Here is an 18,437-nt window from a genome sequence, read left to right as displayed (position 1 = left end):
TCCAGAACGGCGCCCGTGAAACGCAAGTTCGCAAAATTCACTGACGCACCGTACGCGTAGTCGGCGGTCATGACGCGCCCGAAGTCGTCACCTGGTACCAAGGCCCGTAAGGAACATTGCACGGCGGTGCTTTACTTGACGTCGTTTCAAGCACCGGTCATCATTTTATCGCTACGAGCGGGACAATGTTTAGTTCGACTTCCGAATGACGATTTATCGAGAACAAAGCGCGAAGTACACACAGTACACATTCTGCAAGAGACAACGCTGCACTGGCTGCACCGCTGCACGAAGAAACATTTCTCCACCCGTCGACATGTTAGCGATACCGATGGCACTTGTGCCTTTGCAGAAGGCAGCCGCTACTTTGGCGAGAAATGCGAAAAAAAGCATAGCCTCTGAGATTAGCGTTTTAAAACCGAAAACACTAAAAATACGTCACGAGGTTGCGGATCTCGAAGGCCATGCTTTGCGGGCCCGCATGCCATCGTGCGCGAAGAGACAATGAAGGGAATGCAAACATTACAACAAGACTGCGAAGTCACTTCGAATTCTCATTTTGGTGCCCTCGGGAATCAGCCTCTTTGAAAAACACTAGCCCATGCGTCAAAACCTGCGGACCGCGCGTCAAATATACCGGTGAACTGACAAGCGTTGCGCAACGAACTAGAGCAACGCACTTTCGTCACCTGCGCGCGACGAGGGATTGGAACTTATAAGAACGCGGCCGAAAAATGATCAATAGTTGTTAGGAAAAATGCACTTTCTGGGCTTCGGCGCGGGGCAGCGTTCGATATAGCGGATGTTTCGCTGTGCGGGAGTTCGATATACGTGCACACCAACCCCATACTTTTGCATGGGAAATTCAAGGGGATTTCTCAACTGTTCGATATAGCCAATAATTCGATATATCCGAGTTCGATATACCCGGGATCGACTGTATTACTGTGCATATTTTCAGTGCATCAAATGGGTGCGTTCGAAATTTTCCCAGCAGAAGACTGCAGGTGTGTGCATGTACATTTAATACCCATCACACGGGCACCCCCGAATGAACTCCCTCATCTTCAAGCCATGGAAGATGCAGTCCGTGTTACGCCAAGGAAGTTAAACACAGCTTTTCACAAAGGGAGTTCAGCAAACATTAGCGGCAGAATGGAGCACTCTCGTTCCCAGTAATCTGTAGTTACAGAAAAAGCAGCAAACACAAAGCACGAGCCCACAATAAAACTGGAATTCATACGGCGGACACAGAGGCAGTCACATTCAAATGTCATCAGCATCATTATGTCACGCTTTCGGGCAAGCTTGTACATTTTCATGTGCTGCAAGTGTTGGTGCATAAGCAAATACAGTAAAAGCTCGTTAATTCGGATTTCTAGGGACCGGAAAAAATGTCCGAATTAACCGAATGTCCGAATTATCGAATGGTCGAAATAAACACAATAAATGCACTAGTTTTTTCAACATACCTTTACTTAACAAAGTAATCGCGGATGCTTGTCTGTTTTCGAGCAGATATTCGCGCGGACACAATTTTTCTGAGCCCTTCAAGGTGCTCAGCAGCTCGCATGATGTCTGCAGTGTCCGCAAGTTTCACCCGTCATCCACGCTTTTCGGTTGGCACGGTAATCCACAGGAAGATTGTTGATGTTCTTAAAGCAGCGTGGCTTTTGAACCTTCCGATAACGAGAAGCAGCAAGCGCTCTGTTCCCGTCACGTTGGTGGCTAAAAGTACGGTTACTCGTTCCTTGCTTCTTTGCCGCCGATACAAGGATCCCCTTTCATCACTCTTCTTCACTTCTTGTCGGGAGAGCCCATTATTCAGAGCACGCAAAATTTCTACTTTGGTGGTGAAGTCCTTGGCCTCGTACTTGGGCTGCTTCGCCGGCTTTGCCATCGGCGTGGAGTGCGGTCACACGAGAAGTCAGCACAAAAGCACCAGCAACGATCAAGCTAAAGGAGCCGTAGTGAAACGTTCCTCGATAAATCGGCGATCACGATGCAGCACACCAACGGGAACAAAGCAACAAAACCCACACGCGAAAAAAAGGCGTTCAAGCAGTCTCAATCCAAGCCAAGTCGATAATTGATGTCCATGGCGATGCTGCGTTTGAGCTTCACTTTTGTTCCGAATTGTTCTTTTTTCGTTTTCGAGCCTCGCCAGCGGCCCGAAAGTCGCCGAATTATCAGATTTGCGGTCAAATCTGTCCGAAATAACGAGCGCCCAGTCTCATAGAGTGATGCGTATATTTACAGGGACCAGATGACGTGTCCGAATTAACCGATTTTCCGAATTAACGAGAGTCGAATTAACGAGCTTTTACTGTATCCCACGCACGCTCTTGCTTTGCAAAGTGAACAGTAATGCAGCTTCTGCAGAGTATGTGAAGTCTCTGTAGAAGACCTATCATGCAATTGCGACGGGCAATGGTGATTAAACTTGCAATGATAAGCTGCATCGATCCACTACCAACAACTGCAATATTATGCGCTCATCACAGTGCGGCAAGATTTTGAGCACTTTTCTCTTTCTCTAAAAGACAGCTAATACATTTTGGTGCAGGCGCAGTGCAAATTATGCACTTTTGCAAGTTTGAGCAACCATCACTACGTCGTTACACACACTCAACCATCGCAAATGGAAATTTAAGAGAAATGCTCGAGAGTTGCTGAAGGTAAGATGTAAACACAGTGGTAAACATGCGTACTGCAGTGCACTGTCGATGTCAATGCGACTGACCAGTCTGAAAAACAAATGCACACATACAAGGCAGCCATGACCTGTTTTCGACCACAAAGCACAGCCCTTCGGATGTGAGGGCACCGTCGCTGAGGTGTCAACTCATTACAAGAGTAATCGGAGGATGATAATGATTAGCAAATCGTGCCAGCTGTCACTTAGCGGGGAAAGCGATTGCCAGTGCGAGGGCTGGCCACAGCAACAGGCAGCTTTAATTATCCATGCAGCACCTCATTTGCGCCAGAATTTACGAGCTACTATTTTTAACAGGTCTACCGAGCTTGGCCAGACTGTGCGACTTAGAATGAACTGTCGAAAACACAATTAATGAGGAGGGAATTAATGAGCTTTTACAGAATCTTGGCAATGCCATGAAAAGCTTAGCCTCATTTACAGGACCCAGAGTCATTGTCTGCTTACGTGTATGATGTTGCAAGCAGCCTGGCACAAGTGATCTGGACATAAAAACAGGCACGGTGACATGCTGGAGAGCAGAAATCATGAGAGCTGCCTACCTGTACAGAGGTGATGGAACCTTTCTTGGTGGTGGTGATACGTTCCTGCATGGTACCCATGTCAGTGGCCAGCGTAGGTTGGTAACCCACAGCCGAGGGGATACGACCCAACAGGGCAGACACCTCAGAACCGGCTTGGGTAAACCTGCACATCGGTAATATGGCCATAGGGGAGTTAACGACTGACCTTTGAAAATAGCATGGCAACAAACTAATTAATGACTTGAGAGATGTGTCAGCTGTATGATCCATTCAGCGGTGTCAAGGACATCCACACAATACGATTCGATTGACAACGCAAGTCTGTCGGGTACCCTATTTCTAGTGACGACCAAAGAGTACCTCCCATAAACTTGCCAGACTGAATGAGTCAATATGCATGACAAAAGTGCACAAAAAAATTTTTAAGGGGGGAAGAGGCACTTTGACATAAAGCATCTTTTTATTTAAGTTAGGATGATGAAAACTTCGGTGATCATGTATTTACATGTGTAAATATCAAATATGAACTCAGTTTTTATGTAGCCATTACGACTATTTTTTTAATTAATCATTAATTAAAATTTCGTTTAATCACCTTTTTACTAAATTGGCTGCTCGGATCCTGCTGAATTAAATGTCATTGCATTCTACAGTTATCAAAGAGTGCAAAAAGGAAATTTTATGGTTCTAGCTTTCCTACAACAAAAGTTATGAAGCTTCAAAGTTCGCCATTCGATTACCGAGAAAATATATTTTTGTTATTTTCTCTCTTGTAAAAATTTACGCTTTTCTATAGTAACATATGACACTTTGTTGCACTCACTAAACATCCAGCTTTTCAGTAATACAATAATGATCAAAATCGAGTGTACCAAAGCTGAGAAACGCTCGTTAAAAGAATGAAAGGTGGCCAAAAAATTGAAACTGAGAAAAAAGCAAAAAACAAAACTCTGTATCTGCAAGGAGCGCTACACAAGTAAAAATGCTTTACTTTGCAAATAAATGCCTTAGAAGACACCAGGAGAGTAGTTTATCGCAGTTTCCAATCGAAACGGCCCCATTGCATGTCCTTTCATGCAGTTTGTTGATTGCGGAGAAGTCAACGATCCCGTAGTTAGCCGCCGACGGGTCAGAGCCCTCGCACGCTGTTGCGAGCGTCCGCAGCTTGCGCTCGCTAGCGGAAGTTGCCAATAAGCTGGAGATCTTATCTTCAGTCTGTATCTGCTGTTGCGCACGATCGGCGCCAGTCAAGAACGTCGTGTCGATCCTTCTACCACGCTGCCTATCACCGACGTCGTCGCGGCGGCCGCCGACACAGGTGAAGTCGGCATTTCGACCGATGAATCGCGTTCCGCCGCCACGCCGTCCTTCGCTGGATGCGATGCACCCGAGCCGTGATCTCGCTTTTTTTTTTTTAATTTATGAGCGCTGCGCAACTTTCGATTCGGCTTCGCCACGATCAAAGTTCCAAAACGCGGCCGAGAGCGTAGGCCTAATTCACTCCCGGCGGCTGCGGCGCACTTCGTCTAGCTCGCATGGCGCCGTGCCAGTAAGCCGCCGCAACGTGCAGTCTTTGTTGAGGATGATCAAAAACGCCTGCTCCAATTTCTTGCCAGCTTGCGCGGGTTAGAACTTTACGGACGTAAATCGACGAGAACAACACAGTTATACTACGGCGACATCCACTTGCCGCTTTGCGTGCGCTGCAGCAGACAGCGCGGGAGGCCCGACGAATCGGAAGGCGTTATTTAGTCACGTCGGCTCACTGTGCCAACAGGCTCACGCGGAGGGACCTTTTTTTGGCGCGGATTTTCTACGTGAATTCTGAGTGGACAGAAACAAGGGCGGCGGGATATTCAAGAAAAAGCGCGGCTCTTTCGAATGCGACCAAGATGGCTGCCGTAGGGAACGTAGAGCGGCAACGGCGCGGTGCTGAATAAGGCCGTTTTTTACGCGTTCATCGCTAAAAATTTAGCTCGCTGATGGCACATAGAATGCTGTCACGGCTAAAATGCTGATCTAAGACGCATGAAAATTGGCGAGGTTATGCATCAGTAGCGGTAGAATCCAAATAAAACATTTTCAAAAATTCGATTTTTTTTCTGATTTTCGGTCTCAAAGACCCGCTTCCCCCCTTAAGAAGCAAAGCTCTTCAAAGAGTACAGTAGACTTCTCTTAACTCGACTCCAGTTTTTGGTTAAGGGGGGACACTGCTCTTAAAACTTTTTTCTCATTTCTTGATGATAGTTGGTGAGTTCATGTATATTTGTGCGCTGATTTCAAATATGCAATTACTTTTCTAGTATAACCAGTAGTTCCTAAAATACAAAATATTTCATGTGCCTTTTGGGGAGGCAGATTTTTTTTCAACCAAAGAGAGTTACAAAGTAAATCGGCATATCACAATAACCTGTAATCAGAACTGAGTGCAACGAAACAAGAACAGATGTTCTAAGCCCATTAGAACAAAAGTTACAATATGTTGAACATTCACAAGTGCGTCAATTTCAAGCTGCGATTTCTTTCGTGAATGTTCAGCATACCATAACTTTTCTTATAATGGGCTTAGAACATCAGTTTTTGTTTCATTGCACTCAGTTCTGATTACAAGTCATTGTGATATGCTGATTTACTTTGTAACTCTCTGTTAAAAAAAAATCTTCCTCCCCAAAAGGCACATGAAATATATTGTATTTTAAAAACTACCGGTTATACTAGAAAAATAATCGCATATTTGAAATCAGCACACAAATATACATAAACTCACCAAGTATCATCAAAATCGATCAAGATTTGAGAAAAAAATTTTCAGAGCAGTGTCCCCCCTTAATTCGATCTCAATGGAAGGTTCCGACCAGCACCCACAAGTTTCCACCAGACCAAACTTTTGTCATTTCGACCCTGAAATCGGCCTACGCCAGATAACACAAACTTGCTGATTAGCTTACAGACGCCCGACCCCTACAGTGACCTCAGGGGGATGGTTCCAACAGCAGCTGCTTTAGCTTATGCAGCACTTAGGGTACCAAGAAAGCACCAAGAAGCTCGCACGTGCATGCCATTACAGTAAGCTGAAAAGTGTAGCAACCTGAAAATGTTGTCAATGAAGAGCAGCACATCTTGTCCTTCCTGGTCACGGAAGTACTCGGCCACAGAGAGACCAGTCAGGGCGACACGGGCACGGGCGCCAGGAGGCTCGTTCATCTGACCGTACACGAGGGATACCTGGAACAAGAGGAGCATTTAAAGACTGTTTCCAGAAGCTTCTGCATAAAAGAAAAAAAAAAGGAGGAGGGGGGGTCATCAATAACATTTCATGACATTGACAAGGCTTTTTCAAGGATTGCCTTTGCCTAACAGCTCGAAAGCAAAACATGGACTTGCGCAACAACTCAACAAGCAAACGTGTGCTTGATGAGCAAAGATGTCCCCAAAATGCTTTTTATCACAAACTGCCACCAACAAAAAGATCCATACCACAATGACATCAGAACGTACAGGCTTGAACCTTGGCTTGCACGTACCTCACGGTTAATAAGATTCACGAAACTAAGGAGAGAGCTTATTCTATAATTTTTAAACACCTTAAAACTGTTTTAAAGGGTTTCGAGGACCACAAAACCTCCATAAAGTACACTGCTCATGGAACACTGGCTGCTCGTCAATGCCTTCAAAAAGCTTTTGAGTCTACAAAGAACTGGCTTGAAGAATAGAACACAGACTTATTCAACAACTCAACAAGCAAACATTTCCTTGTTAAGCAAATATGTCTCCAAAAGACTCCCGCAGAAACTGCCACTACCAACCACCAGATCTGTATCACAATGACATCAGATCGTACTGGCTTGAATCTTGACTTGAGTGTACCTCACGGTTAATAATATTCACTAAACTAAGTAGAGAGCTCATTCAACAATTAAGTGCCTTAAAAAAACTGCTTAGTTGATCCGCTGCTTCTGTTCTAATCACAATAGGCAAAGTGCAAACTTCATGCTTCAAAAATGGACAGCTATCCCTAGGGTAAGACTAGCCGGTGAATAGGTCATGCTGGATTGCAGACCACCTTCGCTCTCACTTTACTACCCTTGCTGCCGCATAGGTAGTAAAGTGAGAGCGAAGCAAACCATTGACCTTAGCTGTCAAGCAGTCTACTGTGCACCAGACGTCGCACTGGTGCCGTTTTACTTTAAAGAACGGAGACTGACCAGTATGAAATCTGAAGGCCAGCTTAATAGTCCACATGAAGAGCATGCAGGCAATACCTTGGAGTTCTTGTCCTTCAGACTGATGACACCACCTTCAATCATCTCGTGGTACAGATCGTTGCCCTCACGGGTACGCTCGCCGACACCGGCAAACACGGAGTAACCACCGTGTGCCTTGGCCACGTTGTTGATCAGCTCCATAATGAGCACAGTCTTGCCGACACCAGCACCACCGAAAAGCCCGATCTTGCCTCCCTTAGAGTATGGTGCCAGCAGGTCTACAACCTGAAGAAAAGACAGCAAGCAACAAGATCAAAACGTGTTGATATCCATGCAAACCCAGACAGTGCACAATTGATTGTCTTGGAATTACACTTGCACTTCCTAAGTGTAACAAAAATGCATTTCAGCAGAGATGGAAGCGCTGGAGGATGCTTCCTTTGCTACAGCCTACAACAGGGGTTACCTAGCTCAAGTGCCTGCAGCAACAAGCCAGCATGTAGTAGTGTAAACTCCAGGCTAATTTTTACTACCAGCGCTTCTTTCACATGTGCCTAAGTATATATATACTTGCATGGATATTTTGCATATGAAAAAGGAACACTGAAAATACAGACAAGTACAAACTTGTCTGCGAACGACACGCTGCTATTTAAATATGTACACTCAAACCTCATTATAACAAAGTCACATCTGCAACGAAAATAACTTCGTTATATCCAAAAATTCGTTATAAACGTTTATTTATAACACTGTATGACAAGACTATTCTTCATTTACTTCGTTACAGCCAATAATTCGTTATATCCGTGTTCGTTATATTGAGGTTTGAGTGTATTCATGTATGGTGGTTAGAGTATGTTTTTGTCAGTGAGTTAGAACACCACATCACATTCCTATTGGATAAACATTCAAATGGAAGCTAGTTTTTCAACATCTTGGCGACACACTCGGCCTTCATTTTGTGAGAATCCCAAGCGCAAAGTAACCAGCCCTCACCAATGAAGTGCTTCACATAACTGTACGGTTTATGTTCTGTTTGAGAAACTAGTTTTCCAAAGTTGGTCCTTGAAAGATGCTAGCCTTTGCGTGAGACACCTACACCACCACCAAGGGATGGTACATGAAATACTAAAAGCGCACTTAGGTTTGCAGATGCCATCTATTAACCTAACCTGGGCCTTGGTACTGTCTTTCTTTTTTATCTGGGGTTTAACGTCACGAAACCACGATATGATTATGAGAGACGCCGTAGTAGAGGGCTCTGGAAATTTCGACCACCTGGGGTTCTTTAACGTGCACCTAAAGCTAAGTACACGGGCCGCAAACATTTTCGCCTCCATCGAAAATGCAGCCGCCGCGGTCGGGATTCGATCCCGTGACCTTCGAGTCAGCAGTCGAGCGCCATAACCACTAGACCACCGTGGCGGGGCGGGCCTTGGTACTGTCAACCATGGCTTATGTCTGCCACTGTTATATGCTTTAGTGGGGGGGGGTGAGGGCTAGTCAAGCTTCTTTAAAGAAAAGTAGCCAAAATGTTGGAGACTCTTGAGACGTAATGCCCAGTAAGCGGGACACACGCCACTCTGGCCTTCATCGCATTTGCTTTCGCAGGGGTTATCACAGCTAGGATCGAGCAAAGGCTCGCCCTGCTCTCATTTAGCACCCCTGCTCCTATGTTGGCGCTCCACTTGTTTCCACTCACCAGAATCGAGCATCTGTGTAACGCACTGCATGACCAATGGCAGCACAGTCTTTCCTCACTCCGTAGTTATCAATACACTCCTCCGATGGTTATGGATATTTTAAAAATTTCGTATGCAAAAACCAACTAGCCACCAACATTTCAGCTTTTCTGCCAACATGTGCGCCATCTTTAGTATGCCTGAGAATGCTATTATGCACTACCTTGATGCCTGTGACGAGGATCTCCTGCTCGACACTCATCTCAACAAACTCTGGCGCCTCCTGATGGATGGAAAGGAACTTGTCCGAGGGAATGGGGCCCCGCTCGTCGATGGGCTCGCCAATAACGTTCATGATGCGACCCAGCGTCTCAGGTCCGACTGGGATCTTGATGGGAGACTGGGTGTCCTTCACCTTCTGGCCTCGCACCAGACCCTCCGTACCGTCCATGGCAATGGTGCGCACTGTGTTTTCACCTGAGGAGGAAACAACCGCCAGTGCTCAGGGACACTAAACTGGAACAATGAATTGGTTTAGGTTGATAAATTGTACTCAGAGAACTCCGATGTCTTTAATTTCACCATCATAGGTTTATTAACAGAGGGAGAAAATCAAGGTCAGAGTTTCAGTTTCAAATTTCGCCCCAAAATCTCCACACGTGACGTCACGGATTTCAAAGCGTATTTTTCGGTGTTTCGGCGACATTGGCTCACCGAAGTTTCCTGAACTCTGGTATGTTAAGTCTGTGAACCCCCCCCCCCCTAAGAGCACAATGTAGTTCATTTTTACTGATTACGAACTACGTAGGACCTAGAAGACGCCGTCAAAATCTATGCCGTCACACTCTTCGGTGCAGGAATTTCAAGGTGGCGTTGTCAATCGCAGTTTCGTTTTGCACATTTTCTCGCTTATCAAGCTTCTTCTTGCGGCAAGTGTCGTGATTTTGGAATTGTGAAAGAGTAATTTACTAACACAAGAAAGTCGTTTTTCTCTTTAGTGTCCCTTTAACGAAAATCACGTGCACGATACGATTTACGCAGACTAAAGGACACACTCACCCAAGTGCTGCGCCACCTCAAGGACAAGTCGCGGCTTGCGACCTTCAACCTCGAGAGCGTTGAGGATAGGTGGCAAGTTGTCATCGAACTGCACGTCCACGACGGCACCAATGACAGCCACAATGTGTCCGTTGCCTGCCTTGGCGCTTGCTTGAGCTGCTGCATGTCTTCTGTTTACGGGATCTGAATTCAATGAAAATTCCAAATCTTATGTAATGACATATCCATAGTTCTTCATATGCTCCCACTTTCTTACTGCTATGAAGTTCAACACAAGTTGTTTCTTAATGTCACTGGCTCAGCTGCAAAGCAGGTGGAACATTCATTCTGCAAGATGCTGTATAGAGTACTTCTTGCGGCAGTTAATAATTGAAACTGTCAAGTCTTTGAATTGAAAATTGAAACAGTTGAAGTTTAGCGTTTGTCCTGTGAGGTTCTGCGAACAATTAAAAGATTCATGCACATTACTCAGCAATTTTCAAGTCTCGCAAGCTTTGTACACCTGTCTCGTTTCTTTCCTGCTCTTTCGTACATCCTCATAACCACTTTGAGCATCATAACACTTGAAAATGTGTCCCCAATTCCTGAAATTTTCACAATCTAGTATGAAAGCTGACACATAATGCCAAATATAATGAACACACTTGCCACAATCATCGCACTGCTTACCTCCAAAGGAGTTGTCATTTGAATTACCACTTTGCATACTGCAGATTTTGAAGTTTAGCATGCTCCTTAGAAGTGAATTTTCTGTCATGAATTAATGTTATTTACGGTTGAAATCGAAGTAAGAAGCTGCTCTGATATTGTAGCTGCACTAGTCAACAGTCCTGAAGCAGTAATACCAATGCAGTGATACGCTACTTGTAGGAGAGATTAAAGAATGATAAAAGTTATTTTCAATGAAAGTATCTCAATATGCTTGGTAGGTGGCGGTGGTATCGCAGAAGTTGCCATTTGCTTTCAAGTGCATGACGATGCGTTCATTTTGTCTATGCTGCATTTGTAGGCAGCCCAGTAGATGGAAGGTGAGAGAAAATAGCATGGTGAATTGCTTCGCCACTCCTCCGATGAACAAGAAACATCAATAAGGCTACTTCCTCCCTTGGCTACTAAGAGGGAGGGGCTATTTGGAAAAACCTCGATTCGTGAGAAGTTTGTCGCGCTTTGATTTCCCCGTCACACATTCGAAACGAAGCTGGAATGCAGGTACCAGCCGAACGCCAATAACGGCTAATAGCCGGGGTCACGATGAGGGCATACTTGACCGGGCAAGTGAAAGTAAAATTTAAGCAGTCCTTTGTAACCTGGTAAGAAGGAAACATGTTTTTATACAAGGCACACACGACTAAGCCTGCCATGCCGCAGAAGGTTCTACGGCAAATGAGGCGGACGGAGGAGCGTTGGAGAACAGGCGATAGGCAGCCCACTTTACAAGTGACCTCTGCGTGTCCGTAGTTTCTCAGAGAAAGTTCAAAGAAGAAAAACCAACAAGACATACCGAGAACACCTGTTATAATCTATCGCGACGAGCTCACTAAAGTAGCCGGGGTCATCTCTGTAAGCTTCGACCGGCTGGGAGCAGCATGGACGCCGGCACGCGGCGGCAACCAGAGCTTTTACATAGGAAGGACCGCCGTTGAACGCAGTTTCTGCGAGTGCAGCAAAACCTCGCAATCCTACCGCTGCTGCTGACATCGTCTTATCGACGATGCAGTCGTATTTTTCGCGGACGGCCCAGTTGTAATCGGCACTGTTAACCCTAATTGACCCAACATTTCCACCCAAGGGCAGAGAGCGGTCGGCGTCGACCCCGGGCAGGACTTGAGCACTTACGTGTTGCACACAGCGCCGGCAGCAACTTCGAGTTCGCCCCATTGACTTTTACTAAAGAGGCGGCAGGCTTGGCCGCTTTTAGCACGCTAGAGCAGGCTCTTCCCACGACGCTCAGCATGTTGTACCCTTGCTCCGCACGAAGGACGGACGAGGATCCGACGAGAGAGCAAAGAGCGAGCGAGCAAGCAAAAGTTGGGACGAAGGGAGGAGGTAGAAAGGGAGGGTAGATCACGTGGTAACTTTTTGATGCAACGTCACCAGCTTGCTTTTTTAAATTTCTGCTAAAACTAGAGAAATGCGTCTATTCTGTCGCAAATTTTAAATAAGCTGTGCAAGCTTTCTTATTAAAGTAACACTTTAAGTTTTAAGGACAAATTTTTGGCAGTTTTTGTAGACTTATCACAGTATAAATGTGGAATTTTAAACTCTTTCATTATGGAGGGCACGGCGCCCGTCAGGGCCAACGTTTTTGTCAGGGCGGCTTGGCTAGCGGCTTCGCGCGCTTTGAATTTTGAACGGGCAATTTGCGTTGAATTTCAAAACTCTTCGGTGCTCTGTGGTTCAAGGCGTGAATTTGCGACAGCTTCTGTCAAGAAGTAGTGCCGTGTTGTGTGGGCAGGAACTATCTTGAAAGCCGTTGCTCGCTGGACAACTCTGCGCCATGGTCAAGACGTCCAAACCGTCCGTCGACCTGTCCACCAAGTCGGTGCTGCTGGCGGCAACGGACGACAATATGAACCTCTACGAAAACCGCCTCGCTAGTTTCGAGAATTGGCCACTAACCGGCGACTGCATGTGCACGCCAGCGCGGATGGCGGCGGCTGGTTTCTACCACTGCCCTACGGAGAACGAGCCAGACCTCGCACGTTGCTACGTGTGCTTTAAGGAGCTGGACGGCTGGGAGCCGAATGACGATCCAGCCAAAGAGCACTCGCGCTCTGCGGACTGCGCTTTCGTTCGCTTGGGCAAAAAAAGCGGAGACATGGCAGCGCTGGACTTTCTCGGGCTCGAGAAGGCCCGCGCAAAGAACCGAGCATGCAAGTTCAACGACCTGGCCGTGGCCGAAGCGGGAGAGGCCATGCGCAAGGTCAAATACGAACTGGACAAGGTGCTGAGGAAGAAGCGCTGACGGCCTGCGTGTGTGCTACGAGGCGTTCGCGATTGTGTGCGCTTTTAAACTGCGGAGCCAATCGTCTCGCTCGGATCTTTAGTTCCCTGTGTATATTTTTGAACTTGTGTGGCAGATTTTAATAAATCCTCATTTTTTTACGCTACCTTAGTGTTTGTCTACGAACCAGATGTGCGATGAACGCAAGTGCGACGAGCTCGCCTCTCCTTCCCTTTGCTGTCCTGTCTTGTGTTACTTCATTTTTTTAGCCACGGCTGCCACCTACAGCCTTGCACAAGTGCTGCAGCGTTATGTAGTTGGAATGACTAGCATTTCTGCGGAAAGAGATTTCATGAACATGGCACACACATTTTCTGCGAGTACACAGCTGTCACGCTCAAAAGAGGGGATGCACATACGAGATCTCAAGCTTGTTTATCAAACCAAAAGCAACTTTGCCGCGATTCCAAGTAACTACAAAGCCAGCTAGAACAGTACCCACTTTGGTTGCTACAAAAGGGCTTACCGGTGTAAGTATTTCTTACACCACGCCCTAGGACTAAGTTATAGCTCACCAACATGGCAAGCGGAGACCTCCTGCTTGAGATTCGGGATAAACCGCAATGCTATAAAGTGAACAAGCTTGGGGCATTTGGAAATATTCTGATTACTGTTTCACCACAATCATCGAGCATGTGGACAAGTATTCGAAGCAAAAGTGCTTTACTTCTCTAAGATTACTGTTTTCGAAGGCTGGGAAGAACAAAACGTAACCAGTTTGCGTGCGTCATTAGCAGATAAGACAGTACCACAAAATGCCTGCTAATTTGTCGCCTCTAGTGAGATGCCACAAATTCTTAAAAGCGTAACCAAAAAAAAAAGCTGTCAGGCCATAAATCCTCAAGGTAAGATGATGTTACTTTTGTCAAATATTTTGTGACAGCTCGCAGAGCTGATGTGGTAGACTTGCACTTACAACATGAGCAGTCAAAGGCACCACCTTGGACAACTATGACTGGCACACCTCACAGTATAAACAGCAATGGTAAACATCCAGGCTACTACTGTTTCTGTTTATAATGGAAAAAAGGAAGAGGAGAAAAACTTCCTGAAGCTCCAAGAGAAGATATTCTAAAAAGCAATTGCCATTCTATAGTGCAATTTATGCTGACGAAGCATGTCAGGAGGAGCATTGCACTTGCCTCCACCAGCATTACACTGACCTCCACAGCAAGCCATTGGCTGTGGCACCTGCTGCTGTGGTGTTGGCAATTAAATCAGCTCTTAGGGCCTCACCTCACCAGGCAAGGTCTCAAACATGAATTAGCAGCCCACACATGTGGGTTTCCAGTGTTTTGTAGGAAGTAATGGACACAACACAGGCACTTTCGGTGCCGAAAGATCAGTGCGGCTCTTTTGGCTGCACTAAAACAGACAAGAAAGCCTCATGATGGAGCCAAAAGACTGTCCTGTTACCTGAGAAATAACCTTCTGTTTGAACATGAAACACTTATTTACTGAATCAGATGGTCTCACAAACAATCCAATGAAAGTCTTAACAATTCAGATAACATAACGGAAGTCTATTCACGGTATGTACCGCCCAAACATTGTTTGGAGCTAAAAGAATTAGAGGCACTTGTAGATCAGTTGCCCGAGTGCTACATTTTAAAGGGCGAGACCCCATTGCACATAACACACTCTGGGGTGACCCACTTTTCAGTGGAGGAGGTTGCACAATAGAAAATTTCCTGTTGTGTTCTGGCATATTAATGCTAAATAAAGAATAACCCATATTCTATAGAGCTACACATTAAATGTATTCCTCAGCAGACTTAAACATAGCCCTTGTGACATTAACATTGCACCTTGGCTGGGACATCGTCAAAAATCCCTAGGGCAGTGAGTGATTTCTGATAGTCTTGAACCACACAAAATACATTCAATGTCCTCTATATCCACCCTCCTGGTCTGCAGAGAAAATTACCGGAAATGTATACTTTGCAGGCACAATGACATAGCGGGCTTTAGTATTGATGATTTAGCGAAATGCCTGGCAGCTTTTGTTCTTGATTCCACAACAAAATGCATTCCACAAACGAATTGATGTCCAAGGAAATGATGTGTCCTGTGATGAAATCAGGAATGCAAAAAAAGCCCTTGAGAACCGTGGATAAGCTTCAGGGACATTATAAACGCATGAAATCAGAGAAGGAGAATGCGCATACAGCCGAAATAAGAAAGCTGGCAGAGGTACATTACCAAAGTCAATTCTTACACAGATTGGCAAATGGCTTATGGTTCGAAAAATTAATCCCTGGCAGCTCTTAGTAAATGATGAAGGAGATGGCATAGAAGACAAAGTGAATTCTCTCATTGCTCATTTTGAGATGATGACTGGTCCTCAGTGAATTCCAAAGGCACAGAAATCTCGCATATAGCAAGCCACTTGAGTGCAACTGCAGATAGTTTATGAGCTAATTGATGTGAGCTATAGTTGGTACAAATGCCATAGTGAAAAACGGCGTGACATAGACACAGACTAGGAAGTACACAGGACCAGCACTGACTGCAAACTGAATTGTTTATTGAACATAAACAATTCAGTTGGCAGTCAGTGCTGGTCCTGTGTACTTTCTAGTCTGTGTCTACGTCACGCTTGTTTTTCACTATGTAAGTAGTCTCACACGTGTAACAATCCATTTAGTGTGGCCCAGTTCCAAGCTGCTCTTAGACACTGTAACAAGCCTGCTCCCATACCAGACCATATTGTACACTGAATAATTAAAAATGTGGAAACTCTATGTGGCGCTCCTTTCACAAATTAATGCTATATGGGAAGCTGGGATACCTTCCCTCCTCTTAGAGGGAACCTTCCTTAGCAATCAGTTGCAGGCACCGACTGTCCCTGTAAGGCCCTTGGGAATATGATAAAGTGGCATCTAATACGCTTAGAAAGCAACAAGTTAATAGGTCGATTCCAGTGCCATTACAGGGAGGGCATGTCAACAACAGACCACCTCACCGGTGTTGAGTCAAACATTTGAGGTGCATTTGTACATCGAGTTATTTCTCTTCCATGTTTCTAAATATGGAAAGAGATATTGATGATACAACATGGCAGTATGGAAGAGGCATCCAAAGAAATACTATGTTGAACATAACCAAGAGCTACCAAGCCAAACACCCTCTCTAGGACATTTCTTCAGGTGACTTGTGGCCCCCAGGAAGGTGTGCTAAGCTGCACCCTCTTTTTGGTTAAAATGAATTCACTAGAGCTGTGCGAATAACAAAATTTTGGGTGCGAAGCGAATTCGAATATTGAAATGTGAGTGCGAATCGAATCGAATATTTTTCGAATATTTCTAGAATATTCTTTCGAATACTTCAAAGCGAAATTGCAGAAAAAAAAAGTTAGAGAGATTCCTAAGCATATTCTTATGAGAATAGCGACATGAAAGTGTTTCTTTTCGCTAGGTTGATGAAGCACTGGCGGGGTGGTGTGAATTCATTTTAACCAAAAAGAGGGTTCTTATCAAGAATGAGGCAATGTAGAGGCCGAATTCTATTTATGTACATGATTTGGCGCAACCAGAGTGTTGCCGACCACACTTTACACGTTATAGGCAAAGATGCCATTTCCTCAGCCTCTCCTCCTCTTTCGAATTCTGTGGAAGCCCATCTGATGTGGTGGACAAGGGTGTGCTCCCTTCAAGTCCGGAGTTCTAAATCTGCCTTGTAGACGTCGATATATAAGAACATCTGAAATTTTGGATGCTAAAAAGCTTCGGCTTCCTATTTTGCCGACTTCCTGCCCAAATTTCAGGTCCAAAACAGCATTAATTGAGCCCCCACCTCTGCCACATCATTCATCTCTATGTTGGAACCAGCGTTTTCTTGAGTTAGTACATTTGCGACCGTAAGCAGAGCTTGAAAGGACCGCTTTGCCGCAATACCAGGGTGTGATGAGGTGAAGCATATTAAAAATCTAGGGACCACTTCCAATCGGACGTTGACTGCGTCTTGGCAAAGTTCGACCGTAATGGAGCTTGAAAGGGAGTTTTGCCGCAATAGGAGAGTGTAATGAGGTGAAGCATATTAAAAATCTAAAGGGGTCACTTTCAATCTGACGTTGACTGTATTTGTTTTTGGGGAAGTTCGAATAGTTCGAATGGTAAAATTCCAGTGCGAATCGAATCGAATAGCAAATACTATTTGAAAAATATTCGAAATTTCGAATATTCGCACACTCCTAGAATTCACTGATCGCATCATTTCCATTAATGATGTTTTAATGCATTTACGAAAACAATGTACAGTTAGGTTATAAATCATGTAGCCTCCCAATCTCCGAGTGACATACTATTTAACTAGGTTTAACCCTCTGAGGGTCAATGACGTACATGTATGCCATCCCGAACAGCCACAAGACGGTCAGAGACGTACATAGTACGTCATTGCCCATATGTTTAAAATGCGCGCCTTTTCCGATGATTTTTCTTGCTTGGCATGTGCTGCCACATTGCGGGAATACATGGAATTTTTTTCTAGCGGCGATACCTCTCCGCTTCTTTTTTATGCCCTACTGTAGCAGAGCGCCGGCTAGTTTCGGTTTCGTCTGTCGGCCAGTTCCCACTTAATGCGCCCGCAAAACTGATGGCTTTCTGCTTTACAGTCTTTCAAAAGGTGACGAATTTGTTACTATTTTGTTTATTCATAACTTGCAACTAAGTCACACCGTGGAACTCTGGGATACGATTTCGCGGCATGCGCCGCCATCACCGAGCACATGGCAGCAGACGACACCCACTCAAGCTGTGCGGCTCTCGCATTTCCCGTCAACGCTGCACATCGCAACGGCGATTTGTGCGACATTTGGTTGCTGCACGAGAAGTGTAAATCAATAATATTAATAAAAATACCAGACGCGGGGACGTATACTGTTTGGCAAACGTGATCACAAACCCGTGCGATCGCACGAAAGAGCTGTCCGAGAAGCGGGACGCATGGCTTATGCGCGCGTAAACAGGAAGGACGTTGCACAACGTTTGTGTGTGCAGGTGTCACTTCATAACAGGCAAGTTATGCTTCTGAATCTCCTCACCTTTTCGCTGAGTCTCTCACCACGGAGTTATGCGCGCGAGGTCAATTTTTGTCGAAACATGAAGCACCGAATTGAACACACCGATCACGCCTTGGTTTTCGGGAGGCCCTCTTAGCTCTTCGGTGATACAAACCCCGACTGGGCGCCAAACATGTTATTGGGCCATGGTATCTGTGCAGTTTGAGCGCCGCAAAATACAG

General features: G+C 45.4%; 3 protein-coding genes and 1 long non-coding RNA gene across 7 annotated transcripts in view; 2 read left to right on the top strand and 2 right to left on the bottom strand.

Moving 5' to 3' along the window:
- LOC119387567 (uncharacterized) overlaps positions 1-18,437 on the top strand; it is a 93,398-nt gene that overhangs the window by 7,435 nt on the left and 67,526 nt on the right. The gene's annotated exons all lie outside the window — the stretch shown is intronic.
- LOC125757684 (uncharacterized) overlaps positions 1-18,437 on the bottom strand; it is a 72,409-nt gene that overhangs the window by 7,054 nt on the left and 46,918 nt on the right. The window lies entirely within an intron of this gene.
- LOC119387562 (ATP synthase subunit beta, mitochondrial) lies at positions 3,259-12,263 on the bottom strand (the record flags this gene model as incomplete). The annotated part of the gene is given in 6 exon segments (XM_037654990.1): positions 3,259-3,403; positions 6,329-6,465; positions 7,503-7,730; positions 9,354-9,607; positions 10,190-10,372; positions 12,026-12,263. Coding segments are annotated over 6 exon segments (1,065 nt in total), but the record flags the coding sequence as incomplete, so codon positions are not given.
- LOC119387565 (baculoviral IAP repeat-containing protein 5) lies at positions 12,566-13,299 on the top strand. Its single transcript, XM_037654997.2, has one exon. It carries the CDS (start codon positions 12,687-12,689, stop codon positions 13,152-13,154), a length of 468 nt encoding a protein of 155 aa, XP_037510925.1. The 5' UTR covers positions 12,566-12,686; the 3' UTR covers positions 13,155-13,299.

Source organism: Rhipicephalus sanguineus, chromosome 3, assembly GCF_013339695.2.
Source record: "Rhipicephalus sanguineus isolate Rsan-2018 chromosome 3, BIME_Rsan_1.4, whole genome shotgun sequence".
In the NCBI taxonomy this organism is placed as follows: Eukaryota; Metazoa; Arthropoda; class Arachnida; order Ixodida; family Ixodidae; genus Rhipicephalus; species Rhipicephalus sanguineus.
Note: the sequence above shows the minus strand (reverse complement) of the source record. Positions and strands in the feature narration are given on the sequence as shown.